Source organism: Cinclus cinclus, chromosome 4, assembly GCF_963662255.1.
Source record: "Cinclus cinclus chromosome 4, bCinCin1.1, whole genome shotgun sequence".
Taxonomy (NCBI): Eukaryota; Metazoa; Chordata; class Aves; order Passeriformes; family Cinclidae; genus Cinclus; species Cinclus cinclus.
The window spans coordinates 4,131,316-4,151,194 of record NC_085049.1 but is presented as its reverse complement, the minus strand read 5'-3'; the positions used below and the strand labels follow the sequence as shown (position 1 = coordinate 4,151,194).

The following is a 19,879-nucleotide window of genomic DNA, read 5'->3' as shown; positions in this document are numbered from 1 at the left end:
GATGGGGCACCTACTGCATCTCTGGAAAACCTGTTTCAACATTTAACCATTGCCAGAAAAATCTATTCCTTATATCTAGTTTGACTCTACCCTCTTGTCATTTAAAACTATACCACTTTTTCTGTCATTACAGATCCTACTAAAATGTTTGTCCCCATCCTTCTTACAAACTCCTCTTCCTGAAAGTCTAGTCTAAAGTCTCATTGGAGCATTCTTTTCTGAACAACCCCAGCTTTCACAGCCTTGCCCTGTAGGACTGTGGTCTCTGGAGGAAGAGAAAATTAGAAGCATGATTCAGATTCATTCCTTGAAGGAAACTTTTCCTAAGTGACACATACAGAAGATGAGAGAGATTTCATTACATACTAAATCTGTCTATGGATTTTCATCAGTCTAAGCAAAAATGAACTGCTAGTGCTTTCCAAACCCAGAGGAGAGCTGAAGAGCAGGAGAGAGTAGTTGTTTGTACCAGCCTCCCACATCAGTTTTAGACCACTGTAAAGAAATCTGACAAAAGAGACAATATTTTCTTTTTCCAGAATATCCAGAAGTTCACTCTCCATGTAGTTACCTCAAGGTCACTGAATGCTTTGCATGGTTTCATTCTATGATGTCAAGCACTGTATAATATTATAAAGTGCCTTTCCATTGTGACTCTCAAGGTTAAATGCCTTCAGTTAAAATAATCCACTTTAGTACTGCCTGTCTAATGAAAATGAGTACCTGGTCTTTGTACCTTCAAGGACTTTCTCTCAATTTATAGTCCCATATGAAATAATTGTTGACTGATAGCTCCTTTCTTAATTTGTGAATAAAGCAGCACTCTCTTGACAGTGGGTACCCTAAAACCAGATACTAATATAGAGCTGGAGTCTCCTGAGAACAAAGATTCTGCTGTCCAAATGTTACCTGTTAAAATTTTAAATTTTGGTAGGTTGGCAGTGCCACAGTGTCTACATCGTTGAGCATCCACTGTAAGAATTTGTCTCAGTGTGTTTTATGTATATAATACATATATGATACAGTAAGTTTTATGTGCAGTTTAGATTACTGAAGAAAATCTAGTTCCTGATTCAAGGGATCTAGTAGTGCTAGATGTGCTCTGAGAAGGTGGGGGAGAAAAAGCAGTGTGAAAACTACTGCCTGTTTGTCTCCTACCCAGCTACTGGTTCCTAGCTCATGACAACTTTTCTTAATTTAAGATTTGAGACTGCAAATCCCAATGCTAAAATGTGGCATAGCTCTTGGCAATCCTATAATTTTTTCTTTTTTTTTTCTTTTCTTTAATTTTTTTTTACTCTGTGGTTCCCCTTCTTTATTCTTCATTAGATGTGAAACATGATATGCATGATATGGGAACATATGTACAGACAGGAGTTTGAGAAGAACAACCGAAAGACAAGATTGTAAAACTCATTTCATGGGAGGTTGTCACTTGCTGTGACTTGCATTAATAGCTGCTGAAGCAGTGGGAAGAGTGGGTCAGCTTTCAGGGAGTCAGTGTGCAGATTGTGCTGTGTCAGCAGCTTCCTTGCTTTGGTACTGGGAAATGGGAGGGATTGAGGTTCTGTTTGTTTCCTTTCTTAGTGATTTTGAGTTGTCTTCAGTGGCTTAATGAACTGTGGGGAGACCATAATCCATTTATGACAGGAAATACAATGATGCTCATAAAGCTTCCTCGTCCTTTTCTCTAAATGTTTTTATTTCCCTTTTCTGTACCTCACACTATATTAGTCTTATAAAAATAATTAGTAATAATAATAGAAATCGAGTGAATGGAAAGGATTATCGATTTCTTTACCTGTTCTTGTACTAATAGGGTTGTGGATCCTGCTCTGAATAGGACACCCATATAGTTGTACTATGTAAAACTTATTTAAAAAACAAGTTGTATTACCTTAATTAAAGCTCATGAACTGCACTGGTTAGAATAAGTATTACAAGATGTTTTATTCTTAATTTAAAAGTTCTTGTGTTTTTTGCTTCTTGAGCAAAACCTTCTTTGATCAAATTAAGATCTGTCTATGGCAGTTAGATGGTTCTTCTAAAACTAGTTTCTTTTGTGAGAAGAAGCTATTGGCAGGAGCTGTTTGCTAGGGGTGTTTGTACTTGCTGCTAGTGCTCAATGTGGTGCTGGTGGAAACAGTGTTGGCTTTCCTTAGCTTGGTTGTCTGAGTCAGCTAAGTCTTTGCAAAATCTCACCTTGCCTTGAAGAAGAGAAAAATAATATATCCCTAAAAGAGATTAAGAGGAGAATAGCTCTTGTCATGGAGGCTAGGAACAGGCTGGTTGACAAGTGAATAGAAAGATATGCACACTCATTCCTCCCTCCCTCTTCCCTGTTCCATGAATAGGAAGGTTTTGAGAAGGAGAGAGGTGTGATCATTGTTTTTTAAACTGGGATTTTAGGTGAATATGTCAGATGCAACTGATGAATGTACAATATACTTAGAAAACACAGAATGACAAAACAATAATTGAGAGAGCCATAAGAAGTTCATCCCTGCTGTGGGCATGTGCATTATGCCTGCATGTGATATTGAAGCTTGGTTTTAAAGTTACCCCTTTGTTTTTGTTACAGTTCTTGCACTCATTGGTACCTTGGTGAAACTGAGTGTTTCTGAACTCTAGTTACCTTGGATAGTATTGTGAATATTGTTTTCTGTTTTATTTAGTAGATTTAGTAAAGAGATGACCTTTTCCTTACTTCAAGAAAAATCTTGACATGCTTCTTCAGTTTATTACATGAGGAAGAAAGAAGGTCCCCTCAGTTGCAAAAGATTCTCCAAAGAAATTTTCCTTCTCCACACCGTGTATCTTTTAACTTGAAATAAAGTTTTGTGATAAAAGGAAGATTAACCTTAGCTTTAAAAAAAACCCCTGTGAAGTATTTAAACTACTGGTCATACTCTTGAATACGTATTTTTTGTGGTTTTGGATGAATTGCATTTTCTTTCTAACCTTCCTTTGAGTTCACAGACATTCCAGGATACAAATGTTTTAATAGAAGTATAGTATTATATCATGTTACACGTATACAAATATAATATAAATCATGGAAAACCTCTCAATAGCACTGTTGAAACTGAGGACATCTAACTAACTGGTATCAATATGAGCACAGAATTGGGTTGATGTGTTTTTTAACCAGACATCTTCAGACTTCATCTGGTTAGCATGAAACTAAATACTGCTACAGGGTAGTCTTAGCAGTTTAGCAGTTATGGTTCTGTTTTGTATATCAGAAAAATTACACTTGTAACAGGTTAATGCAATATATTCTGTAAAGTGCTCCATTTACATTCTGTCACGTCTTTTTCCACTTTTTTACTTACATGGATGTTTTCAGCAACAGTTCCAAGAAGTCTGACTACACGAAGCATGGTGTGTCTCTCATGATTGTGGTTTTTTTTTTCTTGTTTTTCATCATCCTGCCTATTCAGCTTTCTTCTTTACAGGTGTCTCATTTCTTACTGTTTGAAGTCGTCCTTGAAATGCTTGAAGTTTCACTCTTAGTGGATTTAAAGATAGACATTTGACAAAAATAAAACCCACGAAACTGTATGTTTTTTATTATGTTGCAAGCTAGGAAGGTAGAGTAGTCAGTAGAAAAAAAAAATAAAAAAAATCAGTTGTCCTAATCCTGTCCCTTTTACTTCATCAGCTTTGGGCTGCACGGGAGGAGAAAGAGAAGAGTCTAATGGGCTATTCAGAGAATTGATCACTTGGAGAGAAGAGTTGTTAGAGAAGCTTTGCTTTGAATTTTCTGATGCTGTTCTGAAAGCAGGCTGCTGTTCTCTGGCAATATGGAGTAAATCTTTAGTCTTTTGCCTTTCGCTCTTTTCTGACAACTTTTGTTGCTGCAGTTTTGGTTGTGTGCTTTTTGTATTCTCTGATATTCCTGATGCATCTTTCCTACTCTGTTCTTATTTTTATCTTCTCCATTTTACCCTTGTGTTGTATTACTGCAACCTTCATTCGTTTCCAGTCAGCCCCAAATTGTACAGCATGTGATACTAAAAGCAGCTTTGATGTCCTGCTCCAAAAATGCTCTAAGCCAAACAATACATGCTTCAGCTGCATAAAAAATTGAATTTTTTTCTTAAGCAAACCACCTAATTTCCTGTAATATTAAGATTTTCCCCATCATATCAGCACATGATATTTGTCAAAAATTATAGAAGATAAAAATATCAAAAGAAATGTATAATTTGCTGTAGCAATACTGAACTGATGTGTAAGACTTGAGAAGATCCTTCTTAAAGTTTTAATGAAACTATTGCTTAAAGCATTGGTATCTTAACAAACGAAAGATCTGACATTTGGTAGGTGTGAACGATAGCTCAGAAACTTATCCTGCAAATATTGCATGCCTGAAAATGAGAAGTAACACTTCAACACTTGAGACAGTTTGGATCCAGGAAAAATGTTGACATGGTTTATTTAGTGTGATAGATCTGTTTTTAATGAGTAATTTCTTAGTAGAAGCTGGGACAAATTATTAGCATGTGTACAACTTGGGTTTTTTTGTTCTTCATTACAGTGTGCTGCAATGGGAAGTTAGTAAAGGACATGTGAAGGGATATAGCCCCATTTAAGATCTGATGGTATTTTTAGTGCACTAAGGGAAAAAAAATAGCAACAATTAAAGGCTTATCAGGTGGTTGTAGGTATGAATAGTGCTTCTAATTCCGGTGATATTTAATGTTATGTGTGGTGGTAATGCAGCATGCTTCTTTGGTTTTGTTTTTTTTTTACTAAATGTCGGGAGTGAAGTTTTGACCAGTGATTGTCTCATTGTAGCTTTAGATTTTTATTTTAACTTTAAGGTAAATGCTGTTCAAAACCATGTGGAATGGGTATCTCTGTGCTATGGGCTTTAGCATGTTTCAGAGAGTTTATTAAGTCTGGGTGCTGGAGGATGATGCTTCAAGTAGATATATGGTTAATACATTGGCAGATAAATGATGGAGATTTATTCTCCTGAAATAAGTTTGAGCTTTGACTCGGTACCCTGTATCAAACACCTGCTTTATTCATACACATGCTGTGCAGTGAGCCTGCATCATTGAGTCTGATGAAATGTTTGGGTACTGAGCTTGTTTACCAAAGCCGGGGGGGCTGAATGGGAGCTTCGTATTTTGTTAAAGAAGCCCTGGTGTTGAGTCAGAGGGTGCAGAAAGGGCCTCCATGCTTTCTAAACTCCTCAGAGAGGAGCCTGGATGTGGCTGGATCCAGTCTTGTCCAGTCTTTTCAGCAGTTTTGTCGAAATGATTACAGAGGTGTAGTTGAACCTTTATCCAACTTTGTCTTGCAGGATAGAGGATGGCAAACCATATATAGTTACATATATATATGATGTGTATATAAATATATATGATGTTCTGATAATGATTAGATACAAACCATTTACCGAATTATTTACTACACAGCACAGGAACTGTAACAACTATTATAATATCTTGCACTATGAAGCAGTCCTATTGAAGCAGTTGTATCAAAGCTGGCAAAACAATTAAGTTGATTGATGTTACTCACCCATAACAATGACCTTGGGTAAATCTCTTTAGCTCAGCCTCAAGGAGTAAGAGGAGTAACCTTGAGGGTTGTTCCCCATTCAAGGAAGGAATCCTGGAACATATACACTCCAAGAAGGCTTATGTCAGAATATGCTGCATGAAAATTTTGACTGGGCTTTTATAGTATAAAGTGACTGATGATGGTCAGATGTCTCCAGCTGTGTCAGCTCAACAGCTTTGGACAACTTATCAGTAGTATCACTTGTTTGTTCCTTTATCCAGGAACACATCTACCACACCTTCATCTCACTATCAGGATGTTTAGCTTTGGGACTGACGAGTCAGGCTGATTTCAGCATTTTTCAGCACCAAAAGCAGCACGATGCTCCCTTCTTCATTTACCACTTGTAGGTTTGTAAACAGGGCATTTTCAAGTTGGTTTACCCCATTCCAGGCAGAGCATCCTGCTACATCACTAAACGCAGATACCAGAACTAAATGTCAGCTCAGTGTAAATAATATGCATGCTAACTTGAACATCCTTAGTTCTATCACACTTATTAATTAATATGAAATGTATAATAGTGTGTGATAGTAATGTATCCTATTTTAAAAGCATTATCTCAGTTCTTTAAAGAAGTTTTATGATTGAGGATGTATGACTGTAAGAACTGAATTGAAATAAATATTACTTAAAAATATATATCTTCATTTCTACTTTGTTCCAAAGTATTTTTTAAATTATGCTAATTTTTAAATCATACTGCTTCTTTTTGGTTTTACCACTGTCATGAATTATTTTCAACCTTTTGCACGTTGGAGTATGAGCCAGTGTAGTTTTGTGCAGGGGGAGCTGACGTGCACACTGTGTTGCAGATGGTTTAGGGTTTGAGACAGAAATATTGGTACAAAGCTGGAGCTTTTAGTTTTGAATCTTTTCGGAGGTTTCAGGAATTATTTGAAAATAAATAGTAAAGAGCATCCCATTGACTTTCCATGTTTACAGCAACAAGAAATCAGCTGTATAAATAAAAACATCTTTTGAGAGTAAGAAGCTAAATTTCAGAAGTTTGAGTTTGTACTCATTCGAGTGTTAGGTGGTTTTTGTGTGCTGGTTACATTTTAACTCAACGCTGTCCATTTAACAATAGTCAAATGACTAAAATTTTCACTTCTGAGCTATTACCTTCTTGAATTATTACTAATTTAGAGGTGGTGGGGAAAATAGAAAACATAAAGAAGAGTCCACAGAACCAGAAATTGTAACTTGGTACTAGCAGATCTGTTTTACTGCTTAAAATCATTTGTGTTCACAGTAAAATTATTTGATGTTTTGTGGGGCAAGAGGCAAGAAAGAGGGGAATATTTACATTAGAGGACATTTTTATCTTTTTAGTCTCTGCTTTAGCTAAACTCCTGCATTTGTAATTGGAGTTGAGTACTCGGAGTGTGACCCTTACACTCAGCTTTTAACACCTTGTTTTTTTTTTCTGCCTGCAGTGACTGATTTAAGCCCATCTTACACCAAGCCCTGAGTTTTCCAGTAACATGAAGGGCCATGAGTGATCTTTATACTTCAGCAAATCAGAGGTCTCTGTGTCATGTCCTGGCAAATAGCACAAGCACCCTGGGGAGCTCACAGAGGACTATTCATGTCAACAAGGGACAGTATTCAATATTGGTGGTGCTGTTTCCACTCTTCATTCCTTTGTGTCCAGATGGAGCACTTGGGGTTGTGGGTGTGAGAGGTTGTTTTACAGGTTGGAGGGAAAAACTTTGTAAAACCACAACAGTTACTGGTTTCCATAAGATCTGCCTTTCAGGTGACTTAAAAGGAATGGAATAGTAAAGATGTCACCTCTTTTCTCTTCCAGCAGTTCTCTACAAATCGTACTTCCCATGAAGTCCAGAATGACTTCTTTCTTCTGTTAAGCTTAACTTTCTGTACTTTATTCAAAATTAAACTACTGCATATTTCTAGTTCGTGCTTCTACGTCTGTGCCAATTCCTGTGACCCTCTATGAGACTTGAGACTAGGACCCACCTTGTTTCACTGTCACTAACTTGCCAGTTTTGCATTTCTAATTCTGCATTTTGATTGATCAGTATCTTGCAAACCTCTGTAGTTTCTTGCAGGAGAACTAGTACTGATATTTTGTCATCAAAAATTTCTGGAGAAAAAATGCACTGTTCTTAGTTTTCCTTCTTCTAGGGAGTTATAACTTTGAAAAGCAGTAAGTTTCATCTGGACTATAAATTTATACAAATATGTTCTGTTTATTTGTTTAGGATTTAGGATATGTATTCTCTGGATTTTTGAGGGTTTTTTTGTGTTTGTGTTTCTTTGTTGCTTGATTGTTTCTCTTTAGCAAATATTCCTTAATTAGCATCGTACCTGCCATTGCAGTTGAAGCAAATCACTTCTTAAAGTATGCGTTTCTTATTGCCTGTATAGTTTGCTCTTAGGTATTCCTAATGATGCCTGTACATTTCCAAAAATAAACAAGATGGACACTATTATAAAACTGACATCTGTTTGTGCAAATTACTATTAAGCTTTTATGTACATCTTATACTCAAAATCTGTCACTACTTTTGATTTCTTCTTCAAACTAGTAAATGCTTTACTTTCACTGTCTCAATGCTTCACATCTTTCTTGAACAAACTGCACTGGCATTTTGCAGGTGTGTCTTTGTATTTATACTACATGCTCTTCAGTAATAATGTATTTTTGTTGTTGTTGTTTTAATGTTGTTTTAAACTACTTTTTCTAGACCATTATTTGCACCAAGATTTTGTCATATAATCAAGTTCATTATTATTGCCTAACTATTCAATCTAAAATCTAAAATTGTTTAAAGCTTGCAGGCTACTCTCTGCTTTACAAAAAATAATCAGCTTATGGTTCAGTGTTCTTGCATACTTTTCATACTTCTCCGTGTGTTTATGTATGTCTCTGCAATTTTGAGACACCAGTGTTTCACTTTTTACCTCCTTCCTTCAGCAGTGATTTCTTCTGGTCGTGACAGTTTGCTGTGGCACTCAGGATCAGTGACATTCTCCAGACATTTCTTGTCAACCACTGCACACTTTCAGCAATCCCATTTTGAATGGAAAATCCTATAAAATGTTTCTGTAGGCTTCTTAACCACAGCAAACTACTGGCTCAGGGGGTAATAGTCCAGAGGAGTGCATTTGAGTATAGTTATTTTCTAGTTCTGTTTATTTTCTTTGAAGATGGTTTTGTTGCAAAGCGACTATCTCATTGTGGAGATTTCAAAAACATAAATCACTTTGAACTAACTGCCTATAGCTTTTTGTTCCTTTGAAAATATTTTCCTTCTTGAATATCCTGTTTGTTTAGTAGTAGTCCTTAATTTTGAGTAGCTTGGATCCAAGGATAAATAAGCTATGTAATCATGGTCACAACCAAATTCATGTTTTGTTCTAGGTGACTGTAAAATTTAAAAACATCCTTTTTTGTTTCTTATTAAAACAGATTGACTCTTACATAGAGCTGGCATGGGAGGAGGATATGAAAAATATGTTTCTAACGCTCAGTATTCTGGGTACTCTATTCTAAAGAAACTTTCCATTGAACATGTGAGGGTATGCAAAGAGAAGGAGCTTGACTTAATTTTACAGTGTGATGTATCATCATAACACAGAATCAGAGAATGATGGGGGTTAGAAGGGACCCCTGGAGATCATCTAGTCTAACTCCCCTGCTAAAACAGGTTCAGCTGGAGCAGGTTGGACAATCCTGCTTTTATCTTTGTCCAGTCTGGTTTTGAATATCTCCAAAGGAGGCTCCACAACCTCTGTGGGTAGTTTCTTCCAGTGCTCTGTCACTATCAAAAAGGTTTTTTCCTTGTATTCAGATGGACCCTCCTGTGTTTCAGGTTTCTAGTTAGGTTTCCTCTGTCGAGACTGTCTTGCTGATTGCAGCCCTCTGAGCTGTGCCATTTGGCCTCAAAGCAACAAAAATAATTCCTAGATATTTGAAAGAAAATGGAAAAAAAAATACATTCAAAATCTAAGGGGCATCCAACTAGGGATTTCCCTGGAAGTGATTGTCTTATCTAATCTCGGATATTTCTGCTCATTTCTAGAAGGCAGCAACAAGGCCGGGGAAAATATGTATTATGCAGGCAGAGACCTAATACAGCCATAAAGTGGACAAGATATAAGTAATTTTTTCTTGTCGTACACTCAGTCAAAAGTAGACTAAAGTAGTGTAACTGACCACAGACTGTAAGTACTTTTTAACGCTGCTAATAGCATAATAACTGTTTACAGCATGAAGGCATTTTCACAGCTAAGCATAAATATAGAAATAACACAGAGCTGCAAAGGGAGACCTAGCTTTAATTGCACAAAAGAAGGACAAAAAGCATGTGAATCAACAATTCAAGCAGTAAAAACTGCAATCGAAAACCAAGGATACAGAATAATAAAGATTTCTAGTGGGGCAAGAACAACTTTTGGTCCTAAAGAAATGGAGGTAGGAGGGTCAGGAGCAGATGAGATTGCTTCCCACTTGCTTTGGTGGAGGAGAGTATGTACATTAAAAACATGCTGTGACAGCAGGGAGAAATATGGAAGAAAGAAGTCTACCACCATGGATCCTGCTTTAGAGTCCAAACAACTCCCTCACCTCTTCACCTCAGCTTCAGTAAGTAAGACTGTCAAGGACTACAGCCATCAGTATTTAACTACATGGCATCAGCTCGGTGATATTGTGTACTCAAAGCTAATTTAGGATAAGGTGATTAGGGCCTAGGTGTTTGAATATGTAGTGATAACGGCTGATAATGATTAAGAACTTAACCACCAGCTATGTGTTGTTAATGAATGTCAATCTACTTAAGTGTGGTTATAAAGTTTGCAACTGGTCTTATTTATCAGATTTTCAAATCTTCCCATCACAGCTACCTTAAGCTTCACTGTGTTGAGCAGTAACTGCTTATCAGAACAGAGGCACTTGGTCTCTGCAGATTTTTCTGTTTAAAGCCTAGATTTATTTTTGCATAGTTGAGAAATTATAGGAACTGCAGGATAAAGATGTGATTACCTGTTTTGAGCCAAAGAAATCGCACACAGCTTTATCAGAATCCGATGCCAGTGGATATACGTGTTTATTTTGTGTGACTCTAGCTAGGAATCTGTAATGTCCTTACTGTAACTTGGCACTCCATGCATAATTTATGTTCTGTAAGCTCTGCATCAAGCCACTTGCTTGTGAACCTTCCTATTCTGTGATCCTAAGTCACAACAGCTTATTATATTTTCTTGCTTTTCCTGTTTGCAGTAAAAACTCCAAATTCATAGATTAGATCAAAGGAAAGAAACAAAAATCCTCTTGATTGGATTGCTGTTTTAAAAAGTTGACTGTGTTACACTCTCACTCTTGTCCCAGATCCACACATGTCCATATCATCAGTACTTGCAAGATCACTAATTTCTGTTTCATTCAGTTTTATACTGAGCCATGTAAATTTAGTCTGGCTGCCAGAATTGTTCTCAGATGTGATTTCACAAGCCAATGGAAAGTCTCTGTAGTGTAAATTTCTTGTAAGGTTTTTCTTCTAAGGTTTTTCTTCAAGTCTTTCCCTTCATCATTCTTCATGCTCAACCTTCATATCTTTTGGTATCTGAAAATATTTTTTCCCCCTGAGAATAAGAAAGAAAGGCACAAATACTAAAACTTGCACAGAAAGAAAAGCAGAATTGCTCCCTACCTCTTAGCAAGTTCTGACTGCTCCATCTCCCTTTCCTTAAAGCAGCTGCATTAAGACCATTGCCCCTCCTTTTCCCTGCCCCTTTACTTGCACTGGAAAAGAAAGGAAGTTACCATGATGATAGGCTTTCCATAAATCAGAAATCCCCAGAAAGTGAGTGTTCCTAATTTCTCTGTGAACAAACCTCATAGAAAAAATAGTCAAAATAGGTTACAAAGCTCATAAGACATTGATCTTGATACAGGGGGAAAATGTCAGTGTGACTAACAGCCTTTTTAATGTGATTTGTGGCTATGGCTAATTTTACCATTGCAGAAATCATAGCATATGCTGATTTGGAAGGGACCTATGAGGATCATCAAGTCCAACTCCTGGCCCTGCACAGGACACCCCAAGAATCACCCCAATTCTTTCTGTGTTTTAGTAACACATACAAGCTGTGGACAGTTTTTAAAATAATCAATTTAAATGTGTGTTTTGGCTTCAGCTGTGGAGAAAGAGTTCCATAAAATTTAGTTTGCAAAAATTGCAATGCATAGTGCGGCATCAGCAGGGTGGCCAAAAATATTTGTTATCTTGAAGGAAGACATCAATAACTGCATTAGTGACACAGAAGAATAAATAAGAAAGGGTTTGACAACATTTAATGTTCTAATATAGTTGCTGTGGAAAAAAAGTGACTGATAAATGCAGATAGCCTCTTCATATTTGTGAGGGACTATTCACTTCTAGTTTTTGAAGCTGCTGTTGCCCTTTTGTATGTAACTTAATATGCAGCTTCAAAAACCTACTCTTTTGTACTGCAATTGGTGTGAAGAATCTTCACTCAGAACTGAAATTAGCTGTCTTGTAAATGGGCTTTCTAGTGTAACCTTTGGGCATGTGAGGGATTTCAGCTGGCAGTGCTGCACTGGGCATATGCAACTCAGTGTGTCTGCTTCTGAGTGATGTTGCTGCACTTTTGGGAAACCTCTCTGTCTGTATGGCATTTATACAGCTCAGTTGTTCTAAATTAAACATTTCAGTTTTTAATAATGAAACTCTAAATGTAGCTTGTTCTATAGCATGTTGTTGTCTGGGAGTGTTAGGGCATGACTACAAACATGTGGGTATGGTCAGAGGAAGAGTGATTAGTGTGACAAAGCCTGAACACCCTTACAGAGGTTCCTTGTTTTCTTTTTGAAGACTGCTGTTAGTATGATGGGATATAGTGTTTGGTTTTAAGTACATATTTCTGTGCTAACATAATTAAATGCCTGCTTGTGTTCATATATCTATTGGTAGATACAGACACCTATCTAATATATGGGTTTAGCTATGTATGTGTGTGTACTTTGGTATATGTATGCAAGTTGTGGTTGAATGATGACGGAGGATGAGGTATAGGATAAGGTATATTCGTATGTGCAAGCAAATATGAAACTGATGCTTGAACTACAGACTTTTGTCAAAGCTGAGCCAGAGCTGCATGTGTAGACACATATTTGCCTATAATAAATGTATTGAGTAAATGTTGGGTTTTTCTTTTTCTTTTTTTCCACTAGTACATTGAATTGTTTTTACCTCAAAGGAGAAAAACCCCAAAACATACAGAATACTTAGTGCCTTTTTCATTCCACCTTTACTGTAGTTTTTTAATGTGTGTTAGTCAACTTTGTTTTCTGATTTTTACTTTTTTGTAGATGGTGTAAAAGAATCTCAGTTGCCCAATCAAGATGAACAGAATGGCTTTCTTCAACAAGAAGATAGAACATCCATTTTTTAGGATTCTATCTACAACATGAAGCATTTAGCAGTAGCTGTCTTTGAGAACATTCATCTATGACCTGAAATGTCCTGATCCTGGGAAAAAAAATGAGATTCCATTAATTAAGTCTATAATTTTAAAATGCATTTTCATGACTAATTATATTTGCTTATGTGCAACATGGATACAGAATTCATAAACCAGAGATTATTTTAACACATGCACACATTCTGTTTTACATTCATTAAACAAGACAAGTAATTTTAATCAAATTTTAAATAATCTTTTAAATTATCTATATTTATTAATAAATGAAGTCTTGGCAAGAATTGATCATCCATGGACATGAGTAAAGCAGATTTCCCCGGAATGGATGATACTTTTGTATTGGGTAAAATCAATAACTTGAAAGTAGAGCAAGAAGACGACGGCATTAACTGTACTCTGGAAAGAACGGATATAAAGACAGAACAAGATGATTTCAAACATGCGGACAGCAGTGATGAACAGGAAGACAAAGAAAAGAACTTCATTACCAACCACCCTGGCAAATATTTGTCTACAGAAAATGAAGATGATTATGGATCTCTTTTTTCTCAGTATAGTAATACATTGTATGATGTAGCAATGGAAGCTGTGACACAAAGCCTCCTTTCTAGCAGAAACATAAGCTCCAGAAAAAAGTCACCTGCTTGGAACCATTTTTTTATATCTCCTAGAGATAGCACTAAAGCAATATGTATGTACTGTATGAAAGAATTCAGCAGGGGTAAAAATGAAAAGGACCTGAGTACCAGTTGTCTCATGAGACACGTAAGGAGAGCACATCCCACTGTACTAATTCAAGAAAATGGAACTATGCCAGGTATATCTTCCTTTTCTTCATCTGCGTTATTGCTGCCACCTCAGTCTGCAGATGTTGGAGACCTGAGTTCTATGTTATCACCCATAAAACTGGTCAAGAAAATGGCTTCTAAAATACCATCTCCGGATCGAATAATTGAGGAATCTGTTTCAATTGTTTCTTCTGAAGAAATATCAGATCTCTCAGTTTCTGAAAAGTGCAGCAAAGAAGAAGTCATGGTCGGTTCGTCTCCACAGCAAACCAACAACCAATATGATGACACTGTTGAGAATGTAGCAGAAAAAACAGTTGTAATTCCAAAGGGTGCATCAGGTTCTAGAAGGAGATCTGCCGTCTGGAAACACTTTTATTTGTCACCTCTAGATAATTCTAAAGCTGTTTGCATCCACTGCATGAATGAATTCAGTAGAGGGAAAAATGGAAAAGACCTAGGAACGAGTTGTTTAATAAGACACATGTGGAGAGCCCATCGTTCCATTGTCCTGCAAGAGAATGGGGGTGGTACCAGCATACCACCTCTCTACACTGCACCTCCTACTCTCTTGCCTTCTTTACTACCGTCAGACAGCGATCTGAATTCTATGTCATCCTCTCCTGGCAAACTAATGAAAGAACCAACTTCTGTTTCCTCTTCTCCAGACAGAATCTCCGAGGAGATCCATACCAATCTCACTGCTGGAGATACTCTAGTGGAAGACTCAATGCTGTCATCTTCTGATGATATAGGTGAAGTCTCCTTTGTTTCATCTCCTGAAAAACAGTGTGAGGGATTAGGTCCACTAATATTTGAACCTACTGCTGTGTTTCAGCAAAATAAAAGGATTATGAAAAGGCTTAAGTCAGAAGTCTGGCACCACTTTTCACTCTCACCTGCAGACAGTCTAAAAGCAGTATGCAGATACTGCAGTTGTATGATAAGCCGTGGTAAGAAGGGAGATGTGGGCACAAGCTGCTTAATGCGGCATCTATATAGACGTCATCCTGATGTAATTGGAAGCCAAAAGAGCTTTCTCGATGTGAGTTTGGCAAACTCTCCTTATGCCACTTTGGCTTCTGCAGAATGTTCATCCTCAAAGTTGACTGACTTGCCTACAATGGTTACACATGATAATCAAATTATATTTCCAGTTAATAGTAAGAAGACCTCAAAACTGTGGAATCACTTTTCAATTTGTTCTGCAGATTCAACAAAAGTAATATGTACACACTGTGGACGTATAATAAGTAGGGGGAAAAAGCCAACAAACCTAGGCACAAGTTGCCTTCTAAGACATTTGCAGCGGTTTCATAACAATGTATTGAAAACTGATGTCCCAGAGACAGTATTATCCTCTTCTACGGATAATCATATGCCACTCCGCACAGAATTACTAGGATCTTCAAATTTTGATGAAACCAATGACAAGTTTTGTGACTCTCATCCAGTTGCCAAAAAAATCACAAGTCTTGTAGCTGAAATGATTGCACTTGACCTTCAGCCATATTCTTTTGTAGACAACATTGGCTTTAACAGGCTGCTTGAATATTTGCAACCTCAGTATTCTTTACCTTCTCCATCTTACTTTTCTAGGACAGCAATTCCAGATATGTATGATAATGTAAAACAAATAATTATTTCACATCTTAAAGAAGCTGAAAGTGGAGTGGTCCATTTTACATCTGGAATATGGATGAGCAACCAAACACGAGAATATCTAACCCTGACTGCTCACTGGGTAACATTTGAGTCTTCATTTCGACCACAGTGTGAGGATTACCATTGTTCAGCACTATTAAATGTATCACAGATTGACTGCGACTACAATGGAATCAGTATTCAAAAGCAGCTAGAATACTGGTGGGAAACATGGATTACTTCCATTGGACTTCAGATTGGGATTACTGTTACTGATAATCAGAGTATAGAGAAAACTTTAAATGAAGGTGATCATTCAAGTGTACAATGTTTTAGTCACACTGTTAATGTAATTGTAAACGAGGCTATTAAAAGCCAGAGAATGGTTCAGAATTTGCTTAGTATTGCAAGAAAGATCTGTGAACGCGTCCATCGGTCAGCAAAAGCAAAAGAGAAGTTAGCTGAGTTGCAAAAGGAGTATGAGTTGCCTCAGCATCAGCTAATACAAGATGTTCCATCCAAGTGGAATACATCATTTCATATGCTTGAACGTCTTATCGAACAGAAAAGAGCAATTGATGAAATGTCAATTGAGTGCAGCTTTCGGGAGCTAATAAGTTGTGATCAGTGGGAAGTCATGCAGTCAGTGTGTCACGCTCTCAAACCTTTTGAAGCTGCAAGTAGGGAGATGAGTACACACATGTCTACACTAAGCCAAGTGATTCCAATGATTCATATACTTAACAGGAAAATAGAAATGCTATTTGAGGAAACTATGGGCATAGATACTATGCTGAAATCTTTGAAAGAAGCTATGGTGAGTAGATTGTCCTCCACGCTTCATGATCCAAGGTACATTTTTGCTACACTTCTGGATCCCCGGTATAAAACATCATTATTTACAGAAGAGGAGGCTGAACAATATAAACAAGACTTAATCAGGGAGCTGGAAATAATGAGTTCTACCTCAGATGATGATAAACCTGTTTCCAATGGATGTGATATAGGTTCACCATCTACAAATTCCTATGGGGAAGATAATCTCTGGTCACTCATGGGTGACATGAAGAAAACAAAAGACCTGAAAGAGAGAGCAAAGTTACCAGAGGAAATGGTGCTTTCTTACTTGGAGGAAGACGTGCTTGAGCATAACTGTGATCCTCTAACTTACTGGAACTTTAAGAAGTCATCTTGGCCAGTGCTGTCAAAATTAGCTGTCAGGTTCTTGGGTTGTCCACCAAGCATTGTTCCTTCAGAGAGGTTGTTCAATACATCCAATGAAAGCAACAACTTTAGTCAGTCAAGGTTAATGATTGAACACTTTGAAAAGCTTATCTTTTTGAAAGTGAATCTTCCTTTAATATACTTCCAGTATTGAAACTAATGAACAAACTGCTAGACTAAATCTATTGTTGCTCACTGGATATTAACTATCTATGACTCGGATTTTTAAATTGCTCCAGTAGGGGCCATGTATGACATCTAATCAATGACTATAATTCCAAATTTTAGGTTCATTTTTTTTCCAGCTTTCAATATGTCTACATGTGCCTTATTCATAGTACTTCAGGCCAGATATTGTATATATGTTTTTTAAAAGTTCACACTAGAGATAGCCTGTCTCGTCAAATTATACAAAATTATGTAGGTTTTAATCCATAATTGTAAATGAACTTTTAAAAGCTCAGTCATTTGTTTTAATAGAATGGCAAAAAAAAAAAAAAAAAGATGTAAACAGTTCTATTCTGTAGTTTTTTATTCAATTATTATGTAAAAACCATAAACCAGGTACTGTATTTTAGTTGAACATTGCTTTAATTGCAAGAGAACAGGTTTTGTAGTTGTCAAAAGAAAGCTGTACGTGAAAGATGGGGTTCAAGCTGTCTTTTTATCATATGGTGTTTTTAACTGCAAGCCCTAAAGTACTTAAAGGATTAAGAAGAGTTATTGAGGAAGATGTGTTTACAGGAGACTGTTGACTTAGTATCTGAAAATAAATCTTAAATTTGAGATGGAATGTCACTTATACAGCAATCGGTAGTAAAACTTCCTGTTCTGGGTTCTCCTGTTCAGGTTTTACATTTTAAATGAATTATAGAAATATTCTGGGTATTTATAAAAGGTCTTTGGAAGTTCTCTCAAAGTTTATGAATTAATGCTTGTTGTTTAATGCAGTGTACAAAAAAAGGCAAGTAACTTACCAAGAAGACTCTAATGTCATTCTGAAGCCTTTTCTAATCTTTAGTGCATCAAAACTATAAGGCCCCTATTGTAAAAATTGAGCCCTTACTCCTAATGTAATTTCAGTTGTGTAGAACAGCCTGTCTTAAAGCTCCTAGTACAGAAATAACTGACCTTCTGGTTTTCAGTTATAGCCTTATGGATATGGTGCACTGCTTAGAACTTTATATAGTAGGGTTGATTCTTAACTGTTGGTGTCCATCAGGCAAATGGGATATAGAGCCTTTAAAACTCCAAATAAGATGGAAAAAATAGCCAGCATTTTAATTTGAAAGGAACATTCTCCTTAGTTTAACTCTAGAAAGATTCATCTTTTCAGTTTTCATTGAATACATTTTTGGGAAACAAGTCATCATTTGCCTATGACCTTTTAGAAAAGTTGTAGCTTTCTTAAAATACTCTACCTATGCCTAATCCAATTTTGCATTTACTATGTTTTAGTGTATTTATAAATGGTGAACTCAGTTTCTGAAATTAAACATTTTATTTGCAATTTTCTAGTGGTAGTCAATACTGCCTTTTATTTTCAGATGGATTTAAGACAACCTATTAAATAAAAATTAATTCAAAGAATTGTAATCATACCACAGAACAAGCTATGTGAAAAGACAGCTTTTCCATTTAGCTCTTTGGACTTGAGCCTGGATTCTGCTTCTTTTCATTTTCCAAAAGCTGTTTTAACTTTAGGAAAATTGGTTGAATTACTTCCCAAGTAATTCACATTTCCATGTGTCGTTTCTCTGAACATTTTAGTTTCAAGTATTTCAAGTGTTATTCCATCATGTTATGTTTATACCTGTACTATTTAAGTAGTACATAGTGCACTTGGGAAAGACTAATACTGCCTTTTCCCCTGCAGTATTTTAAAAGATAATGTTTACTTCTATCAACAATCAGCATCTCTCTGTTCTTCTAGGGTTAAATGAGAGCAGCACACATTTTTCCTGCAGGAATAAAACAATTTGGTCTAGTTTATATATAGCTGGAAGTAGGTGAGTTTGAAGCAGCTTACTGGGAAACATGTTTAAATGGTTACTGGTTAATTATTATCTCAGGTTTTTCTCTTACATTTTAACTGCGAATATAACCTTGACCCTTGTTAAGGAGGTTTTTAATCTCCCCAAACCAGTGGAGAGAGGATGAAAAAAATCAATTTTCTTTTTAAACAAGTGATATAAATGTCACTCAAGGCTTGAATGTAAATACAGCCTATGACTTCAAGCACTGTGGAGTCACATCAAACGAGGAGGAATGCTGGCAGTGAACAAGCTCACCTGAAAATCACAGTTCTCTGCACGCAAGAATCTTGGCTCCTCTGAAGGGAGTCTTTGCTGTAGCTCCTAGCAAACTCCCTGGGTGGAAAGTTATAGTGATGACATTTTGTAGGCCAAAATCTGCTTCTGAGTCATACAGATAATTAATTGTATAGTCATGCTTTTTGTCAAAATATTCTGCGAACACAAAAACTAGTCACTATTTTTAAAAGGAAAATTTCATCAAGTTAGTCTATTCATACCTGTGATTTCCCTTTTTAATTTTGGTTTGGTGTGGATTTTTAAAGGTCTTAGTTCTTAAGACCACACTGTATCGGTGTCAGCTTGGTTAAGAACTAATTAAATGCTTATGTTATAGTTTTTTAAGGTAATATGCAGGCCCAGAAGATCTTAAAATTGAAACACTTAATTCTTAAATAAATATAAGGGAAACTGAGAACATTTTGTTTTCAGTTGTAAGACTCGATCCTTCTATAGGAGTTACAGGAGCATCTCCTTCAGATCAGGCACTGCTGCCTGTGAGAAAAGAATGATTCCAAAAGAAGGGCTGAAAGCTTTCATTGAAGCTTGAGGTAAGTTATTGAGTGACTGTGTCTTGTGTTGGGTTTGCCTTATTATTTTTTATGTAAAATCTCAGTGATTGCTAAAATTTTATGGTTTTTACAACCCTTCTCATATTTGTAATAGATAAGACACACCTCCATTTTTACAGTGCTTGCTTCCCCTCAGACTAATAAAGCTGTGAACAGTGGGAGTTCTCATCAACCTGGGTTTGTGCTGCAGACAGTTCCCTAATGCATAATGTGGTGATCCTGCAACAGTGATTATTAAACAGACACTTTCAGTATATTAACAATTTCAGAAATAAATTTAGTA

The 19,879-nt window shown here is 36.5% G+C and overlaps 1 protein-coding gene across 1 annotated transcript; it reads left to right on the top strand.

Annotated features, from left to right (window-relative positions):
- Nucleotides 1-13,377: 13,377 nt before the first annotated feature.
- ZBED4 (zinc finger BED-type containing 4) lies at nucleotides 13,378-17,560 on the top strand. Its single transcript, XM_062491555.1, has one exon. It carries the CDS (start codon nucleotides 13,378-13,380, stop codon nucleotides 16,864-16,866), a length of 3,489 nt encoding a protein of 1,162 aa, XP_062347539.1. The 3' UTR covers nucleotides 16,867-17,560.
- The last annotated feature ends 2,319 nt before the right edge of the window (nucleotides 17,561-19,879 follow it).